Genomic DNA, 19,747 nt, shown 5'->3' with positions numbered 1-19,747 from the left:
TTTGTGACTAAGTGGCTATTAAAAAAAGACTAAACATACCCCACTTTCAATACCTTGGCTTGTCTACTTTTTCAAATGCTATGCCATTATGGGGGTAATTCTCATTTCTGGCTACCACACCGTCTCAAGGGTAACATTACTAATCTGGAAAATTTCAATTTGAAAATGGAATGTTCTATATTTGACCCTGTAACTTTCCAAAACAACATAAAACCTGTTAATGGGGGGTACTGTTGTACTCGTGACACATCGCTGATTACAAATATGTGCATTTTTCTGCAGTAAAAACTAACAGTATTATGACATTCACAGTTAAAATGTCAGACGGAAATGCAAATTAAAAAAAAATCTTATTTTCTCACATTTTTTTAAATTGTATTAATAATAAATTATGTTCCATATATGAATAGTTAATGATAAATTACAGCCCTGTTTCTCCTGAACAAAATGATATATAATAAGTGTGGGTGCATATAATTTGAAAGAGGGGAACTACGGGTGAACAGACATATAGCGCAAATTCTAGTTTTTGTTTACATTTTGTTTTGATCAGAACGTGCACTATTGACTCCGTCCTGAAGGGGTTAATGAAAGAGTTTTGTGAAAATGTTCCTCCCCACTCTGCTGTACTGTAAGCATATATCTATGTACTCCATTCCAACACCTGGCACTTGGTTTGAAATGAAAGTGTTATAATGGCTATCACCAGCAATCTAGTATTTCTGGAACAATCAATATGATTAATTTAAAAAAACAAAACTTCACACTACCAGGAAATGAAATATAAAATCTTAACTCAATAGTACAACACCCCACAAAAAAATTACACAGATTTATGCCCAAAATACTAGATATCTTCTGGAGATATGGAAGCCCAGTGGCTCCATATTACATATTTTCTGGGTAATACACAGACAATACTATACATTTCCGATAATCACACTCTTTTAGACGAGCATACATGAGACCGTGACAAGGGTTTCAGATTAAGGGGTTCACTTCCAACCTGCAGACATAGTTTTGTGTCACACCATGCTCCCAGTATCTAAATACAATCGTTATCCAAACACTTACGGCGGCACGCTCCTTGATTCCAACGCTGTAAAAACATCTTTTGCATCTTGGATGGCAAGAGTGTAGAAGATAAAAGGAGGTGAAGAGAGCTCTGCTATGTTGAGAGGCTGGGTAGAGTGTTATGAGGAGGTGTGAAGGTCCTGGATATACAATACGATCTTTGCGGCATGAGCAGATAAGTGACAGGCAGGGACCACGGGGGAGCCTCCCTCCCATATTCTCTTTTTTTTTTCACCCCACTCTTTTCCTTATGTCCATTCAACGGGATACACGCACCCCTATCTTTCTTGCTATTTTTCATGGTTTGTTCATGGCTATCGCTTCATTTTCCCGACACATTAATTAACTCTAGGTGAATCTCTGAAACACTCAATAGCGCCAGTCTCATTCGATGGTTGAAATAGTTCTCTGTGTGACCGCCTGAATAGTAAAATCATTATGCATAAACCACAGCACTGCCCCGTCCGTTATATATGCTAGTATATGTCACTCATGTGACATTGCTTGCTTACTCAGAGTTAAACATATTTGACATGAAGACATAATTTTTTTCCATTCTTCAGACTGTCTTGCTTTCTATTGTAAACTCATCAAAAACAAATAAAAAGATTGTCAAAAACAAATAGCTAGAAAAAAATGTTTTTAAATCGTTGCAGTGGAAAACATGCATGTCAAGCTCTTCCCCTATACTCATGAGGTTTGCCTGACAAGAGATGTCAAAGGCTCTCAGACACGACAGCATTCAGTCTGTGCATAATGACATCATGATGCAAGTGAATCCAGTAAGTGCCAGTGACCGAGAGACCTTTTGTGTATATTCTCTTATCTCTCCAACAAAATGGGTTAAAGACCCCAAAAAGTCAGAAAGAGAACAATGATTAAAAAAAGAACTTTTTAAGTGACAAAAATAATAATTGGGTATGCTATGCCACTCCACCAAGAGAATTTATCACTAAGACTACAGGAGTATTAACTATTCTCCAGAAGAGCTTCATTAAGCTAAAAGTTGTTTTGGTTCTTAGAATATTCATTTAACCTCAGTAGGAAATGCATCTTTATTTTCATTAAAATTGCCCTTAGAGGGCTGGCTCTGTCTACTTCAGAGGTCATGTTTTGCAAAAAAAAAAACCTGATAGTGACAGCAGTTATTGGGGTGCTGTGGCCTGCGGCGTGGAGCAGCAATAGTTATACTTACAGAAGTGAACCGGAGGTGGCAATTCCCAAATGGTGCACGCAGCAAGCTCAGGAAAGTCGGAGCAGCATGTCGATCAGGTAAGTACTGCGACAATATATCACCAGTCCTTAGAGATGGCTGGCTTCATGAAGGACAGAGGTATAGAATAAACTTAAGGCAATTAAATATTAGGGGACACCAGAGATTGGATAACTGAAACCGAGCTAGGTCAAGAAAACCAGAATTCTGAGTAGTCAATAGGAAAGTCGGGTCAAGAACACAGAAAATCAGAAATACTAAGAACATCCTTTCGGTCAATGAGAGACCCAAACAGAGCACCGGATACTTGAAAACCACCCTAGGACAGTCTTTTTGGGTGTGATCATTTTGATATTCAGATGGCCCTGATTCTTTTTGTGATGGCACAAGATGAGCTAAAACCAGCTTGAGATCTGAATGGGGATCCACCAAAGGGCAAATTAATTGAGATGTTATCCGATTTCAGTATTCTCTTGAACCCTGTTTTTTCAATTTTATTTTAAACGTTTGAGGCTATGCCCCAAAACATGAGGGGGCATTAAATATGATGCAAACCCACATCAGCGATGATGCTGGCACATGGGCACTGCATCATAAATATGGGTGAGGGCCAAGTATCTAGGATCAGGGACTCAATGGGAGACTATGTAGACACCATGTAATCGGCAGACTGCAAGGGTAAGTGCTGGCACCCTTCTGGCACACTACTTAAGCAGTGGAGAAGGGTTACAGTGGAGGCCCTCTGCCCAGCACCCCTCTCTTGATTGTCACCTGTAGGGGACAATCTCCGCTCCCTTATAGGCCTGGAGAAGCACTATATTAGTGATCTTATATTTGCTATAAAAGTGGTTGCTTTGAGAATCAGCTGCCATGCCTGCTTTGCGAATCAACTGCCGTGGCTGCTTTGAGAATCAGCTGCCTGATGGAAAAAGAAAAAGGACACCAGTGCCGCCTCCTCCAGTACCTCATGATATATGGGGTTTAAAAAGCCCACATTAAAGGCTACAACCCCCACATCCCACCCCTCCAAAGCAACACTTCTGCAAGACATTAAAGCACCACTATAGGCACCCAGACCACTTCAGCTTAATGAAGTGGTCTGGGTGCCTGGTCCATCTAGGATTAACCCTTTCTGCTGTAAACATAGCCGTTTACCTATGGGTTAATCCAGCCTCTAGTGGCTGTCTCATTGACAGCCGCTAGAGGCGCTTCCGCACTTCTCACTGTGATTTTTACAGTGAGAAGACTCCAGCGTCCATAGGAAAGCATTGAAAATGCGTTCCTATGAGACTGGCTGAATGCGTGCGCGGCTCTTGCCAAGCATGCGCATTCAGCCGATGACATCAGAAGAGGGAGGAGAGTCCCCGGCGCTGGAAAAAAGTTAAGGGATTAACCCCTTCCTCCCCCTTCAGCGCCACGGGAGTGGGACCCTGAGGGTGGGGGCACCCTCAGGGCACTATAGTGCCAGGAAAACGAGTTTGTTTTCCTGGCACTATAGTGGCCCTTTAAACTTTGCTGATGAAACAGGCTTTAGGCTAATCAGAAACAAAACAAATATGGAAACACAGGGCCGCATATATAAGCAGTAATTCTCTTTATAAAGCGCTACAGCTTCTATTATCTACTGTAAAGTCTAACAAACGCACTTCTAAATGAATTGCTAAATATTCATTAAACAAAAATATTTGGCAAAGCCGATAAAATGCACAGGGTATTACACATTACTATATTTAAACAAGATACTAACACTACTCAAATTATTACATTCAATGTAAATGATAAACATATATTGCAATTCCTCAATAATTTTTTAACTCCAAATGATCTTATTTTTCATTTAATTTATTTAATGTTCCCTCCATATTACAGCATAGTACATCTTACCAATAGACTGAAGTCTGTTATGCCACCTTAGAGTATTGTGAAAATAGCTTGGGAAAACCGGGTTTGCAGTTCCAATCAAATCAAGCAAAACTAACAAATCCTAGGGAAGAAAATAAATGCATGCTTTAATTTTTAAATCTGGTTAATGAAATAAATGTATCAAAACAGACACCATGTACCTTTTCTGTCACATTTTTATTTGTTGTATTTTTTTTTTAAATATAATTTTGTGATGTTTTGTTCCACATCACCAGGAATACATGAGTTTGTGGTGGTATTTGCATTCTATAGTGACTGGAGTGATGGACAGACAAACACTGAAAGCTTCTCACATACTGACAAACATACGCACACTGGTTGCCACTGGTAAAAGCTATTGGTTTTAAGACAGATTGGCATTAAGAGCATGAGTGTCAGGATATGGTAGGATCCTCCGCTAGATATAAACAGTAACCTAAAAAAAAAAGGCACAGCTGGAAAGGATAGTCAGGCATATTACTGGACCTTAGATCCAAATAGAAAAGATCAGCACTAAACTACCAAAACACAGTCCAGGACTAGATAAACAAAGAATAAGTCATGTCTGAATAACATTTAACAGTACTAGGATAAAACAGTCGGTGACAAAGCCAGAACTGGTACACAGTAACACTATAAAGGACAAAAGTGAAACTAGGGATGTAACCAAGTCCACTACACAAAAATGAGACAGATACAAGATAATGCACTTAAGGGCTGTAAAACCACAAAAGGACATTGAGGCGGGACACCGCCATGCCCACTCAGGACAAGTGCCATGCCCACTCAGTATTCAGATGTTTGGTTTTATATTTTGTGTCCCCAATGTATATTGTGATGATTTTCACTTGTTAAATATGAGTTTCCCCTTCTATTTTACTTTTCAGCCACGAGGGGGCGCTCCGGCGCACCGACCCCCGTGCGCCGGACCACCCCGAAACTCCATTTAGGATGTGTGGTTAGAATGTTCACACCTCGCTAAAGAGGTGTGAAAACCACAGACTGCAAGGAAACAAGCGGCGCGTGATTCCCCTGGATGGCCGCCAGTTCGTGTAGCCAAACCGACCTGCGCACGCTGTCTTCGGTCCCCGTGTCAGGCACTGACCTACCCGCTCTGAAAGGAGCTGTAATCACTAATCCCTTTCCCCTACCTGGGAGCTACAAGGCTAGGCTCGTGGCTGCCCAGGAGAGCGTTCTCTCCGGTGGATACCTGCGTGGGGATATCCACCGGAGAGAGCAGGGAATCTCTGGGGCTGTGAGTCGGTCTCACGGCTGCAGAGTCCCGCTGGCTGCATGGAAGTCTGTTCCGACCAATGGGAGAAGGAGCACCCATTCAAACTGGGTTTGCGCCATTCTCCTGGTTGGTCGGCACCAGTAAACGCTGATTGGTCGCCACAGGGAGCAGGCGACCAATCGGAGAAGGAGCACTTGTTCAAACGGGGTTTTGCGCCTTTTCTTCTGATTGGGCGGCAAAACTCCTCTCGCCCCTGGGCACTGATTGGTGCAGCCGAGTTTTGCGCCCTTCCTTTGGATTGGGCGCAGAAACTCCTTCCTCCCCTGAACGCTGATTGGCGCAATTTGGTTTCCAATTCTTTTACTCAGGGATTCCGATATATTTTTCTTTCATGTAACTTTCTTTATTTATTATTAGTTTAGATGCTGAGGGGGACTGACACTATATCACACTAGATTGTATCTCTAGGAGTTTTTTTGTCATGTTAAATAGTACTTATGGATTTATAATCTGGCTTATAACTGGTTAAGTGATATCTCATGTATTTTATTTATTGCTACTGTATACCGAATATAGTCTAGAATTCAAAAGGAAACAGATACTAAGTGATACTGTTCGAACTGGCTACATTGTTTTTGAATCAAACAGCCAGGTGGATAACTTTTGGTTACAAATATCCAATGATCTAATCTACCTCCAATCTACTAAATATTACTGCTAGTGTTTCACTACCTTATGTACAGTTTTGAAAGTTATTGGTTCCCTTTTTAATCACTTTTTGTTTTTCACTGTGTGTGACACTATCACAATTAACCCCTTAAGGACGGGCGTGCTATGCCGTCCTTAGGGAACCGGCTCTAAACGCCGAGGGGCAGCATAGCACGTCCCCGCCATTTTATGTACTTACCCGGTGGCCGGCGATCGCGGTCCTACGGTATCCTACGCCGGCGATCGCGGTATGGGGACGTACCTGGAGGAGTCCCCCTCCTTCCTTTTCGGCCCCCCTGGGCCATGTGATCGCAAAGTCCTTGTATATATAAGTAAATAAATCCTTGCACTCACGCTCTCAGCAAATGTTGGCCGGGTGCTTGCAATCCAGGGAATAGCATACAATTGTGGATAATGATCAGCACTCACGGACTTGATAAAGATAAAACTTACAGTTTATTGTTTTCCATATTAAAAGATCAACGTTTCAGTTCCCTCTGGAACTTTCATCAGGATCAGGCATACATTAATAAACGATTAGATGTGCATTTATATACCTAAGATATTAGTTGCTTAGGCAACGTTGTATATCACATGGGCCTCTAACAGGAAGTGATTCTGGTGCGTCCGGTTACCATGGCAACCCGGATCTGAAATTACCGAGTGAATTTAATAACATATATACCAATACAAGCAATCAAAAAAGGGGTTGATGATGAAGAAAAATGGAAGTGACATTAAAATAAATTAAATTATAAAGCTGATAAAGCTTTGTAGTGCTTAAAGTGCACAGGCATTATGATTATGTTAATCTGTTAAATAGTGTTATTAGGATATGAGTGCTATTTTTTACAGTGCATAAGGTGCTATTAAAGAGATCTACTAAACAGTTTACAATTATATTGGAAGATTGTATAAGTGATTAAAGTGCCATTATTGAAAGTAAACATCCTACTTAATAAAGTGAAACAGTGCTTTCAAATGCAAAGTGTTGCTATCATGCAAAAAGTGCTTATGGTGATAAATAAAAATACAATAATGTTTAAATCCTCAATGAATAATAATTAAGCGGGGGCGTGGCTTGACCGCTCATGGAGTAAGTCGCACGCTGCACTCGCTCCCAGGCCCCAACCCGCATAAGCCCGAATTCAGAGCAGAACCCGCGGTCCACATGGGGAAACCCAGACGGAACACCCCCGCCATCCTCCCACTCCCCACACGAACCTTAGACTGGGTCCCATGGACGAGTTTATGTCCACCCCACAACAACTTGGAGGCACACGAGGCGCGGACAAGATGGCGCCTCCCTCCCCTCCCTCCCCAAGCCCCAGCAGCATGGCAGGCTCCGCGGAAGGGACACCCGACGCCGATGCCTTAACCCAGATGTCCAGAGATTTAGCAGCCATATCGGCAAATATGCTTACGCGGGGTGATAAAGCGGCCATGATCACTGAACTGCGCACCATCATCCGAGAGGAGATTGCAGGGGTGCGTAGAGACTTAACGGTCCTGGAACAGAGGGTGACCGACCTAGAGGAACACCGCCTCCACTCGACGCACCACCAACAAGCCGCAGACCTGGCGACGACGCGACAGGGGAATATCCTGCTCGAAATGCGTAGACAGGTCGAGGACCTGGACAATAGGGGCCGCCGTAACAATATACGGGTGCGGGGCCTTCCTGAAGCGGACGACGAGTCTCCCCGTGATTTATTGCTGGGCCTTTTCACGCAACTGCTTGGTGGGGACTCACCGGCTGACATACCTATGGAACGTGCCCACAGAGCTCTACGGGGCCCCAGGAGAGACGGCCTACCTAGGGACGTAATATGCTGCCTTTCCTCGTTCCCACAGAAAGACGCCATTATGAGGGCGGCCAGGGCCCAGCGCACAATCACCTACATGGGTACCCAGGTTTGGCTGTTTCAGGACCTGTCGACCCTCACTCTGGACGCCCGTCGGGCGCTGAAACCCCTGACGCACATGCTGCTTGAAAAACGGATTCCCTACAAATGGGGTTTCCCGTTCAGCCTGCAAGCTAAGGTTGAGAACCGCTGGCACACGCTACGCTGGCCCAATGACGTACCTCGATTTCTACAGTCCGCTGGACTGCCACATGTCCACATCCCGAACTGGATTCTTGAATTCCCACCTGCTCGCCCCACCGGACCTTACCCGGCGGCAGAGAACCTAGCAGGGGGACACGCTGCACCCCCCCCGCAACGTCGTGGCGGCCCTGACGGCCCGGAAGAATGAAGCACTAACGCTCTCTTGCTGATCTCCTGCCCTGCGGACCACGGACCACTCCCTAAAGCATTTCCCTACTCTCCAGGAGAGGACATTTGTTTGCTGCTGGCTTTTGGCGACCTCACACCGTGACACAAGGGGGGATATGACCTACAGGCCTAGATCACCGGTGAACGGGCCGAAGCCAAGAACATCACCTAGCAACTCGGGACTTGGGGACTCACAGGGGGTGGGATGCTACTTGATTGGCGAGCCACACGCTGTGAGCCGCATTGCTACGACCAGCATGGGGTGGGGGACTGGGCCGCGAAATCCAGGACTTCGTATGTATGAACCCGTATCTGCGACCTGTAAGTTAAACGCCCTTAGGGGTGATGGTTCCTGCTCCTTGTAACAGTCGCTTTTTCTCTTTATTATATTCACATTTGCATTTATGTGTTTCTCGTTCTTCCCATTGCTGGTTAGGTTACCACGAACTCCCCAATTTGTAGCGAGCAGCCCCGTAACCTACTGCGCCTCCTACAGTGCCCGCGCTGCCCTTAGAATATCGTTCCCTTTCCTGGGAACACGCTACGAGGGTACTGTATGATGCTTTTAAAATGCCTCGCATGTTACTTACATGGTACAGGGGGCCTATCTAACGCCACATACTTCCCCCTGGAGTGGGCGAAGTTAGTAATTGTATAGCACATGTCCTACAGTTTGGGGCCCTCGCCACGTGGTGCCATGAGCCTGATCTGAGCAGTTGCCTTTCCCCCTCCCGCACGCTACAACGCCACTATGTATTTTGTTCACATTACTTATTATGACCACGGGGATGGCCTCTACGCTTCATCCTAGACACAATTCTCCCCCGTTGAAGATAGTAATTCCACCGGGGGAGGGACACCTCACTGCTTTCGTGGCGCCCCGTGCTGCCCCTTCAGCCTAGAACACGCCGTCATTTTTTTTTTTTTGCCCAGGGTGTGTGTTGTAAATTCGCCTCATGTACCAGGTTTTTTCGCTTACACGGCCCCGGGGCACGGACCGAGCCATAAAAGTATCCCCTTAGTGAAGGATGTACTGTTTATGTCGGATGTACTATGCAGAACAAACCGCATTCTACGTGGTGTCCACAAGGACTAAATCGAGACCCGTAAGGGCCTAGGTTACCCAGGGCAGTGTAGTGGTCTATATGGCTCACATGTAACCGTTCTTTGATAAGCTCATGGAATCCATATCTGTTTTATGCTACAGTTTGTCTTTTGATGCATACGGTAATGCTGTGACTTGATGTGTTACGTATAAATTGGTATATACTGTTTATGACCTCACCGAGTAGCTATTGACACTCCAGGTGCCCATACCGTGCTGAGGTTAGGTTATCTGTGTAGGATGCAATTCCCATGTTTAAGGCACTTCCTAAACACACGTTAAACTCTTTGTGATGTCCGCATGAAGCGGATTAGGCCGTGCCCACAGGTGCAGTGTATGGGGTACTGTGATTACTAATTTGACACCTAGATACCTCTGGCAGTTCTGTTAACGTAACTTACAATGCCATTGACAGCTAGCAGTTTCGCTTCTGACTTAGATTGGTATGTTACTGCGATGTTACTGCGCAACGCTCACCCAGGTAATCACTGTACCCCCAGCGTTGCCCCGGGTGCCTGACTTGAGTTAAACTTTGATACCTGTCGCATTTTGTAATGTAACTGTTTGCTGTTTCATTTGCTCTTTAGAATACGCTGTATTTTTCCTCCTTAGGGAAGTTGGCGGCCACTCTCCCCCTCCCCCCTCCAGGTTCCACGGACCGCGCCTTAGTTGTGCCCCCTTCAGCCGACGGCCCCTCCTGGGCCGCTCTCCACGACATCTCAGGACTCGTCCCCTCCCCTCCGACACCTGTCCCCCCCCCCCCCCCTCCCGGACTTGCGAAATCCCTGACACCTAAACCCGGACAGCGGGTTGGGTGCCGAGGGAAGCGGGCGCTGACCACCCACACTTTAACGTGACAGTCTCCGTGTGCGGACTTCTTCGCACCTCACGCAACTGACCTCTCCCTGTACATAGGACCGGGGTTCGGTGAGACCCTTTAGTTCTCCTTGTCTCCTGAACACCACCAACCGGTCTAGGTTCATTAGTTGCCTTTACTTCCCTTGCCTCTTTGGTCCTACCCTTCCCGCCCCCCACCTATGGATCCCCCCCCCCACCAGGGTCCTCCCCACGGGGGAACAGACGGGATTTAAACCAGACTTGCTCACGTTTTGGTCCAACAATACCGGGGGCCTCAACCAACCGGAGAAGCGCTCCCACCTGCTACGCCGTCTTTGGGCGGAGAGGGTGTCTGTGGCTTTCCTGCAGGAGACACACCTTAGGGGCCCGGACGCGCCCAAAGTCGAAAATAACCGCTATAATCTGGCTTACTATGCCAACCACCAGTCGTCTAAGAGAGCAGGTGTAGCGATACTATTTGCGAGTTCTGTACCTTTTACCCATACGGAAATTCTCCCTGACCCTGAGGGCCGCTTCCTCTTCGTAAAGGGGACAATTGCGGACCACAAATACACGTTTGCCTGCATATACTGCCCCAACCGTGGTCAACACACTTTCCTCTCCCGCACCCTGACCAAACTTGGTAAATTCAGAGAGGGCCTTTTGTTGGTTGCTGGTGATCTAAATATGCCCCTTGACCCACTCCTGGACACGTCTCGCGGGACCAGCACAATCCCCTCCCACTGCCTTAGAACCGCTGCTAGAGCGTTGAACGGCTTAGGCCTCGTGGACTGCTGGAGGACCGCACACCCCGATGAGCGTGACTATACTCACTTCTCCCATGTCCACCGTCACTACAGTCGTATCGACTACATATTCATGCCTCAGGAATTCCTCTCCCTACTCCACGATGCCCATATCGGGCTCACGACCCACTCGGACCACGCACCGGTTGCGATTCGTACAAGCTCGCCCCTCCACAGACCTAGGGACAGACAATGGAAACTCAATGTGTCCCTGCTGAACGACGTAGCCGCCCGTGCATCTACGCTCCAAACACTCACACAGTACTTTGACACGAACGAGGGACCCGACACCCCCCCCCGACGGTCTGGGAGGCACATAAATGTGTTATACGGGGCCATTACATCGCCCTCTGTACGCAGCGCAAAAAAGACAGACGCAGACAACTCACAGACCTCACAACTAAAGTGTCAACCCTGGAAGCTATACATAAACAAACATTAGACGACAACGACTACCTACGGCTGACCGCTGCCCGGAGAGAGCTTAGAGACCATCTTTCCCAGGGACTTTTACACACTATTACGAAATCCGCCAGGTATTTCTACGAACATTCCAATAAAAGCGGCAGGCTCCTGGCAAGGATGCTTCAGGCAAAGAGGAGGGCACAACACATTCACAAAATAAACACGCATGACCGACGTAGCACGAGACGACCGGACGGGATACTTGACGCCTTTCAGGCATACTACAGAGACCTGTACAATCGGTCGCAAACCACACCCGGGACAGACATCCTGACACACCAGAAGAGGGTCGCGGACTACCTCACCAAACACATCTCCAAGACACTCACCCAGGAACAATCAGACGGCCTAGAGCAGCCCATAACACTTGAGGAACTCAACGGCACACTGAAACTCATGAAGCCGCATAGGGCCCCCGGCCCCGATGGGTTTCCGATTGCGTACCTCCGCACGTACAGTGACACCCTCCTGCCCAAACTTCTGTTGGGGCTGAATTCGATCCGTGAGGGCGGGCAATTCCCCACTGACACCTTAGCTGCCACTATCGCGATAATCCCCAAAGAAGGGAAGGATCCGACTAACTGCTCGAGTTACCGCCCAATATCGTTGTTAAACTCAGACCTAAAACTTTTTGCCAAGACCCTAGCTCGGCGGATCTCCCCACTCCTCCCGGACCTGGTCCACCCAGATCAGGTCGGGTTCATCACAGGGAGGGAGGCCAGGGACGACACGATACGAGCGCTCAATATAATACATTTGGTTACATCCGAGCGGCGCGAGGCTGTCCTACTTTCGACGGACGCCGAAAAGGCGTTCGATCGGGTAGACTGGACATACCTCGCGTCCACTCTCCGCCACTTTAGATTTGGCCCCCAAACATGCACCTGGGTGTCGGCGTTGTACACGACACCGACAGCGCGGATCCGAGTCAACGGGACCCTCACCCAACCATTCCCCATCAGTAACGGCACTCGCCAGGGATGCCCCCTGTCCCCCCTCCTGTTTGCCCTCTCTCTAGAACCATTTCTGGAGGCGGTCAGACGGGATGGGGGCATTACAGGGGTGTCGATGGGAGCCGAGGAACACAAACTGGCCGCCTACGCGGATGATATGCTGTTTTTTATAGAACAGCCTTTAATCTCCATCCCCAACCTCCTTCAAGCGTTCCGTGAGTACCGTCAAGTCTCCAATCTGAAACTCAACCTGGATAAATCTGAAGCCATGTCACTGCTGAGTGACGCTAGCTTAGCTGACCGCTTGCAAAGTCTGTTCTCCTTTTCCTGGCAACCCACCAAACTGAAATACCTAGGCACCTGGCTACCACGCGATCTGACACAACTGTACAAAGCTAACTTTCCCCCCCTCCTCGCGAACATCCAAAGGGACCTCCTTCGCTGGTCACCACAGTACCTCACCTGGTTTGGCCGCATTCAGGCACTAAAAATGAACGTCCTCCCTAGACTGTTGTACCTCTTCGCGGCTCTGCCTGTCGAGATACCCCAAGCGTTTTTCCGCGTCCTCACAAGGGATATACGCAACTTTATCTGGAATCGCTCCGCATCCCGCATCCGTAGATCCACTTTGGAAAGGCCAAAATCGGCGGGGGGTGCCGGGCTGCCCTCCATGCAGCAATACTATCGGGCCACACATCTTCAGCGGGTCGTGGACTGGCATGCGCGCCCAGGGGCCAAAAGTTGGGATTGTGGCTTGGATCCCTTACGTACGCAGAACTCCGGACCCACAACCCACTCATAGATGCTACCCTTAGGGTATGGTGCACACTGCGTTACACACACCGACTCACCACATCACCGAACCCACTTACTCCTCTAGCACACAACCCAAATCTAGCACGGGGTCTTCCCCCCTCGGCATTTCGGAATTTCACACAGACGGACTGGATCTACCTTCGTCAATGGACAGGAGACAGAGCCCTTAAACCACTGACTGACGTAGTGACGGCACAGAGACCAACCACACTGGACGGGTTCCGTTATCACCAGGTGAAGACCTACTACACGAGCCTCCGAGGTAAGGACCACATACACAGACCACTGACAGACTTTGAGCGCCTATGCACCGACAGGAAACACCAAGACCATGCCATATCCTATCTTTACACTACGCTACAAGCGCTGGGCAATGAATGCCCCCTAGGATTTACGGATAAATGGGAGAGGGAGACTGGGGTGCGCCTGACGGCCCAGGAGTGGGACAAAATCTTCCTCTTAACCCACAAGTGCTCCATTAGCTCTAAGTACCAGGAAATGAGCTATAAACTGCTCACACAGTGGTACAGAACCCCGGACATGCTTAAACGCATGTATGGCACCCCCTCTGGCGAATGCTGGAGATGTAGCTCTGCCCCTGGCACCAACCTTCACATATGGTGGACCTGTCCCCGCATTGTCCCGTTCTGGCAGTTGATACACACTAAGATCACCTAAATTGTAGACCCAGACCTCCCACTGCAGCCGCTACCAATGCTTCTGCACCACACAGCCATGTCGGCCCAAAGGTATAAGAGGTCGCTTACGATACACCTGCTCTCTGCCGCGAAAAGTCTCATCCCTCTGCACTGGAAAAGCCAGGCAGTGCCCACATATAGACAATGGGTGGATAAGGTAGAGGAAATTCATAACATGGAAATGTTGACCGCGTCCCTGCAGGAACGCTCGGACAAATGTGCTCTCCTATGGTTCCCCTGGACGTCCTATATCGCCCGTGGACAGGCCTGACCAGCCTACTTTGCCCCGGACAAACCCCAGGCGACTAAAACTTACCATTCTGTTCCGCGCCCCTTGGGGATAACCCTGGTTCCAGACTTTCCCCTCCTCTCCTCCTTCCCTCCCGTTCCCCCCCCCTGCGCCTGACCCAGGCCACGGTCCTCAGTGACTAGAGCCCTGCCCTCTCTACGAGTCAGGTACTCTCCCAAGTAGGGTGACCTCCACCTGCCGACCCGGACATAGGTACACACTCCTCTGCCACCCCAGACCAGCCTGCTCTATGTGACAATTGCCCTCACCATGGCCCCGCTCCCCGGCGGGACTCCGCTCACGCAGACAAGGTGCAGGCTGGCTAGGTATCAATCGTAAAGGTATTACAGTAATCGCTTTTGACTTTAGGTAGCCAATCAAACTGTTCATAAGTGTACTGTATTCTGTAAAGCGTGACCTGCTTCCCCTCCCCCCCCCTCCCTTTTCTTTTTTCTGTCTCCCTCCCTATTTTGAAAACTATTATAAATAAAGAATGTCAAAAAAAAAAAAATAATAATTAAGCATCTCCTAATAAAGTTGATCAACTATCCTTATAAAACTAAACACTATACATGACATACATTTAAGTTAATAAAAATATTTGTAATACTAAAAAACATTTTTTTATTAAAACATTGTTTTCCTATTGCATTAAGAGGTTCATCCTACTAGATAAATTAAATAAATGAATGATATGACAACACTTCATTAAGTCCTTTAGGAGCAATTGTACTCAGTTTGAAGATCCACTCTGTCTCTTTGTTCAGGAGTATTTTACCACGATCACCCCCTCGCTTGGGTACAGGGATGTGGTCTATTGCAACAAACTTAAGAGACGAGAGAGGGTGTTTCATTTTCAGGAAATGTTGTGCCACTGGTTGTTCTGAATGTCCATCTCTGTAAGCCACTCGTATTGCTGATCTGTGTCCACGTAATACAAGTACGTAATACAAGTACTTGAACATGGCCTTTCATTTGTACCCACTGTGGCCCCTAATTTGTTCAGATGGAATGTAGAATTATTCAAGTTTGGAAGGAACATGCGACTTGAAGACTACTACAATAGACCAAAAGAACAAGAAAAATCTCAGACCCAAATCAATATTGATACACCAAGTCAATTTACAACCAAATTTAAACCTAAATCTGACTCCGATCCACAGACCCATAAAGCTTCAATAAAAACATACCTCTCTACAGTGGAAAGACAAACACAAGAAATCATAAGTAATCACAAAATCACCAAGAGAAATATCTCGGCAGCACAGATGAAAATTATCAAAAATCTGGCTGAAGACCCCACTATAGTGATTAGAGCTGCTGACAAAGGGGGAGGTATTGTTATTATGGAATATAGCGACTACACAAGGGAAATCAGACGACAATTACAAGACACTACAGTCTATGCACATCTACCAGGTGATCCAACGATGAAAATAGCTACTATTATAGAGAACACTCTATTTATGGGGCTTAAAGCTGGATTTATAGATCTACCACTTTATAATTACTTGTTGAAAAGAAATCCAAAAACTCCAATAATATACACTATACCAAAGATCCATAAGAATCCCATTGAGCCACCAGGGAGACCTATAGTGTCAGCAATAGGAGGGATCTTGGAACCAATTGCGAAATGGTTAGACTCCTTATTTCAAGCACCTATAGCAGAGATACCAACTTGTATTAAGGATACACCGACACTTATAAGGAAAATCAACACACTAGACTTTGGTAAGGAACCCATCATACTGATTACAATGGATGTATGCAATCTGTATACAATAATTCCACATCTGGAAGGAATAGAAGCCATGAGACAGATTCTTTGCATGGCTACTACGTATGAAGGACCCCCAATAGAGTATGTCTTGGAATTACTATCTCTAACTCTTGAACAAAATTACTTCAGGTTTGAAGATGACTGGTTTCTTCAGGTGGCAGGCACATCCATGGGGGCAGCAATGGCCCCCATGTATGCCAATTCCTACATGCACATCTATGAGAAACAATACATTTTCTCTAGATATAATCAGTATATCACGGCATACTATCGTTACATCGACGATTTGTTAATCTTTTGGAAGGGTACAGAATTGGAAGCTCAGCAAATGATACAGGAATTGAATGTGCTTCAGACCCCAGTCAGATTTACGTCTAATATAAGTACAAGCAAGATCCAATATCTAGATCTGGAAATATCTACGAAAGAACAAGGTATAACTTACTGTCTATACAAAAAAGACACTGATCGTAACACATTGCTGCACAACAACAGTGCACATCCTAACATGCTGAAAAAATCCCTTCCCAAGGCACAGTTTTTAAGAGTAATACGAACAAAAAATGAAAGAACAATTGGAAGAGATGAACAACAAATTTCTTGAAAGAGGCTATTATAGACAGGAGCTCCTAAAGGCACAACAAGAGGCACGGAATGCCAGTGCGGCTATACGGATAAAAAAAACCCCGGCTATAGTATTCCCTATGGCCTATAATGACGCCTCTCCACAGATTGCAAAGATCATCAAACAAAACTGGAAAATGCTTGCAAGTGACGATACTTTGACCAAAGTGTTTAAGGAAAATCCACTAATCAGCTTTAAGAGAAACACAACACTGAAGGATATTTTGGTACACACAGACCCTACAAAAAGCTATAGCCAAGAAGCAGCCGTTCAGAACCGAGGAAGTGTTCGCTGTTTAGGGTGTGTAACATGTAGCCACATGACCCCAGCAAAATCATTTCAACACCCACACGACAATAAGAAATTCAAGATTCAACACACCATCACATGTAAAACACCATTTGTAATCTACAAACTATCATGTCCATGTGGGTTAGTTTATATTGGAAAAACTGAAACCCCACTGTGTGAAAGAATACGTGGACACAGATCAGCAATACGAGTGGCTTACAGAGATGGACATTCAAAACAACCAGTGGCACAACATTTCCTAAAAATGAAACACCCTCTCTCGTCTCTTAAGTTTGTTGCAACAGACCACATCCCTGTACCCAAGCGAGGGGGTGATCGTGGTAAAATACTCCTTAACAAAGAGACAGAATGGATCTTCAAACTGAGTACAATTTCTCCTAAAGGACTTAATGAAGTGTTGTCATATCATTCATTTATTTAATTTATCTAGTAGGATGAATCCCTTAATGCAATAGGAAAACAATTTTTTATTAAAAATTTTTTTTTTTAGTATTAAAAATATTTGTATTAACTTAAATGTATGTCATGTATAGTGTTTAGTTTTTTTTTATAAATTCTTTATTTTGAAGATTTTAACTTATGAGTGGGGGTACAGAAATAAAAGAGGGGTTCGGGGGAAGCAGGTTACAGTACACACATAGATCCGTTTTTTATGGCGGGGGGAGGCGTAACTGGGCTGTTTCTGGAGGATGTCGAGATTTTTCCCGTTACCTTCTTCCCTTTAGGGGTTTTAATGTGCGGGGTGTGCGATGTTTTCTGCGGTTGACTTGTCTTGGTGTGTATTTGGAGCATGTAGGTCTTTTGTAGGACTGATCTATGTATTGCACCATAAACCCATTCAATGGTGGGATAGTTAACTTGTAGGAACAGTATATAACAAGACAAAACATGTGGCCAGTTTTGGCAACTTTGATCTTGGTATTGTGTTTGAGCTTTCTTTTCTTTGTTTTAATATATATTATTATGTATCTGTTTTTTTTTTTTTTTTCTTTTTTTTTTGTATTTTCTTGCCTTCCTTATGTGGGGTTACTCTCGGGTCGGGGTTTCTGAGGAGTGTTACCGGGGTATAGTGTTTAGTTTTAGAAGGATAGTTGATCAAATTTATTAGGAGATGCTTAATTATTATTCATTGAGGATTTAAACATTATTGTATTTTTATTTATCACCATAAGCACTTTTTGCATGATAGCAACACTTTGCATTTGAAAGCACTGTTTCACTTTATTAAGTAGGATGTTTACTTTCAATAATGGCACTTTAATCACTTATACAATCTTCCAATATAATTGTAAACTGTTTAGTAGATCTCTTTAATAGCACCTTATGCACTGTAAAAAATAGCACTCATATCCTAATAACACTATTTAACAGATTAACATAATCATAATGCCTGTGCACTTTAAGCACTACAAAGCTTTATCAGCTTTATAATTTAATTTATTTTAATGTCACTTCCATTTTTCTTCACCATCAACCCCTTTTTTGATTGCTTGTATTGGTATATACAAGTTATTTAATACTCTCGGTAATTTCAGATCCGGGTTGCCATGGTAACCGGACGCACCAGAATCACTTCCTGGTAGAGGCCCACGTGATATACAACGTTGCCTAAGCAACGCGTGACGTCATCACGCCACGTAGGGGCGGAGCCTCGTCCGCGCATGCGCACGGAACGACGGCAGACGCCAGGTGCACCACTCCCACCGTTCTGAGCACAGGGGTAAGTTATTTTTTGCTAATTACACTTATATCTTAGGTATATAAATGCACATCTAATGGTTTATTAATGTATGCCTGATCCAGATGAAAGTTCCAGAGGGAACTGAAACGTTGATCTTTTAACCCCTTAACGCCGTTACGGCGTTCTATGCCGTCGCGGCTTTAAAGGGCTTTAAAGCCGTTGCGGCGGCATAGAACGCCGTAACGGCTTGCAGCCCCAGGAGCAGAGGTGTACTCACTTCCGCCGCGATCCTCTTCTGGGGGGCTGTCTGAGAGCCCAGGCAGCCCCCCTCCGGCAAATGAGGCCCCCGGGGGCCATGTGATCGCTCTCAAAGAGCGATCACATGGCCCCCTTTAGCTGGCTATGGATCTGCCAGCAGGGGGACTGTTTAAAATATTAGACAGTCCCCCTGCTGGTAGGTAGTGTAAAAAAATAAATATTAAAATGTTATAAAATAAATTAAATGCCTTTTTATATATATATAATATGTATATATATTATATATATAATATATATACATATTATATATATGTAACGTCATACGTAATGTATTTTAATATTAATATTAGTATATATATTAATATTAAAATACACTTAGAATGACATTACATATATATAATATGTATATATATTATATATATAATAGATCTACATATATATATTATATATATATACGCATAATTACAATAATAAATAAATAAAATAATTAAATAAATAAATAAAATATTGAAACAAAATATAAAATAAATTATATATTCATATGTAATTTCATTCTAACTGTATTTTGTTATTAATATATATATATTGGAAACAGAATACACTTAGAATGACATTCTATATATATCTATCTATATATAAAATACAAATAACCGCAAATATATATAGAGAGATAAATACATATAATTACATAAAAGATTACATTAGTATACAC

General features: G+C 45.0%; 1 protein-coding gene across 1 annotated transcript in view; it reads right to left on the bottom strand.

Annotated features, from left to right (window-relative positions):
- The window catches only part of QPCT (glutaminyl-peptide cyclotransferase), a 298,053-nt gene that overhangs the window by 29,923 nt on the left and 248,383 nt on the right, over positions 1-19,747 (bottom strand). Inside the window, exon 5 of the mRNA XM_063443353.1 lies at positions 4,172-4,271. Coding sequence (XP_063299423.1) covers positions 4,172-4,271 — 100 coding nt within the window. The remainder of the gene's footprint in view (positions 1-4,171; positions 4,272-19,747) is intronic.

Source organism: Pelobates fuscus, chromosome 2 (genome assembly GCF_036172605.1).
Source record: "Pelobates fuscus isolate aPelFus1 chromosome 2, aPelFus1.pri, whole genome shotgun sequence".
NCBI classification, from domain to species: domain Eukaryota; kingdom Metazoa; phylum Chordata; class Amphibia; order Anura; family Pelobatidae; genus Pelobates; species Pelobates fuscus.
The sequence above is the reverse complement of the archived record's forward strand: the minus strand, read 5'-3'. Positions and strand labels throughout refer to the sequence as shown.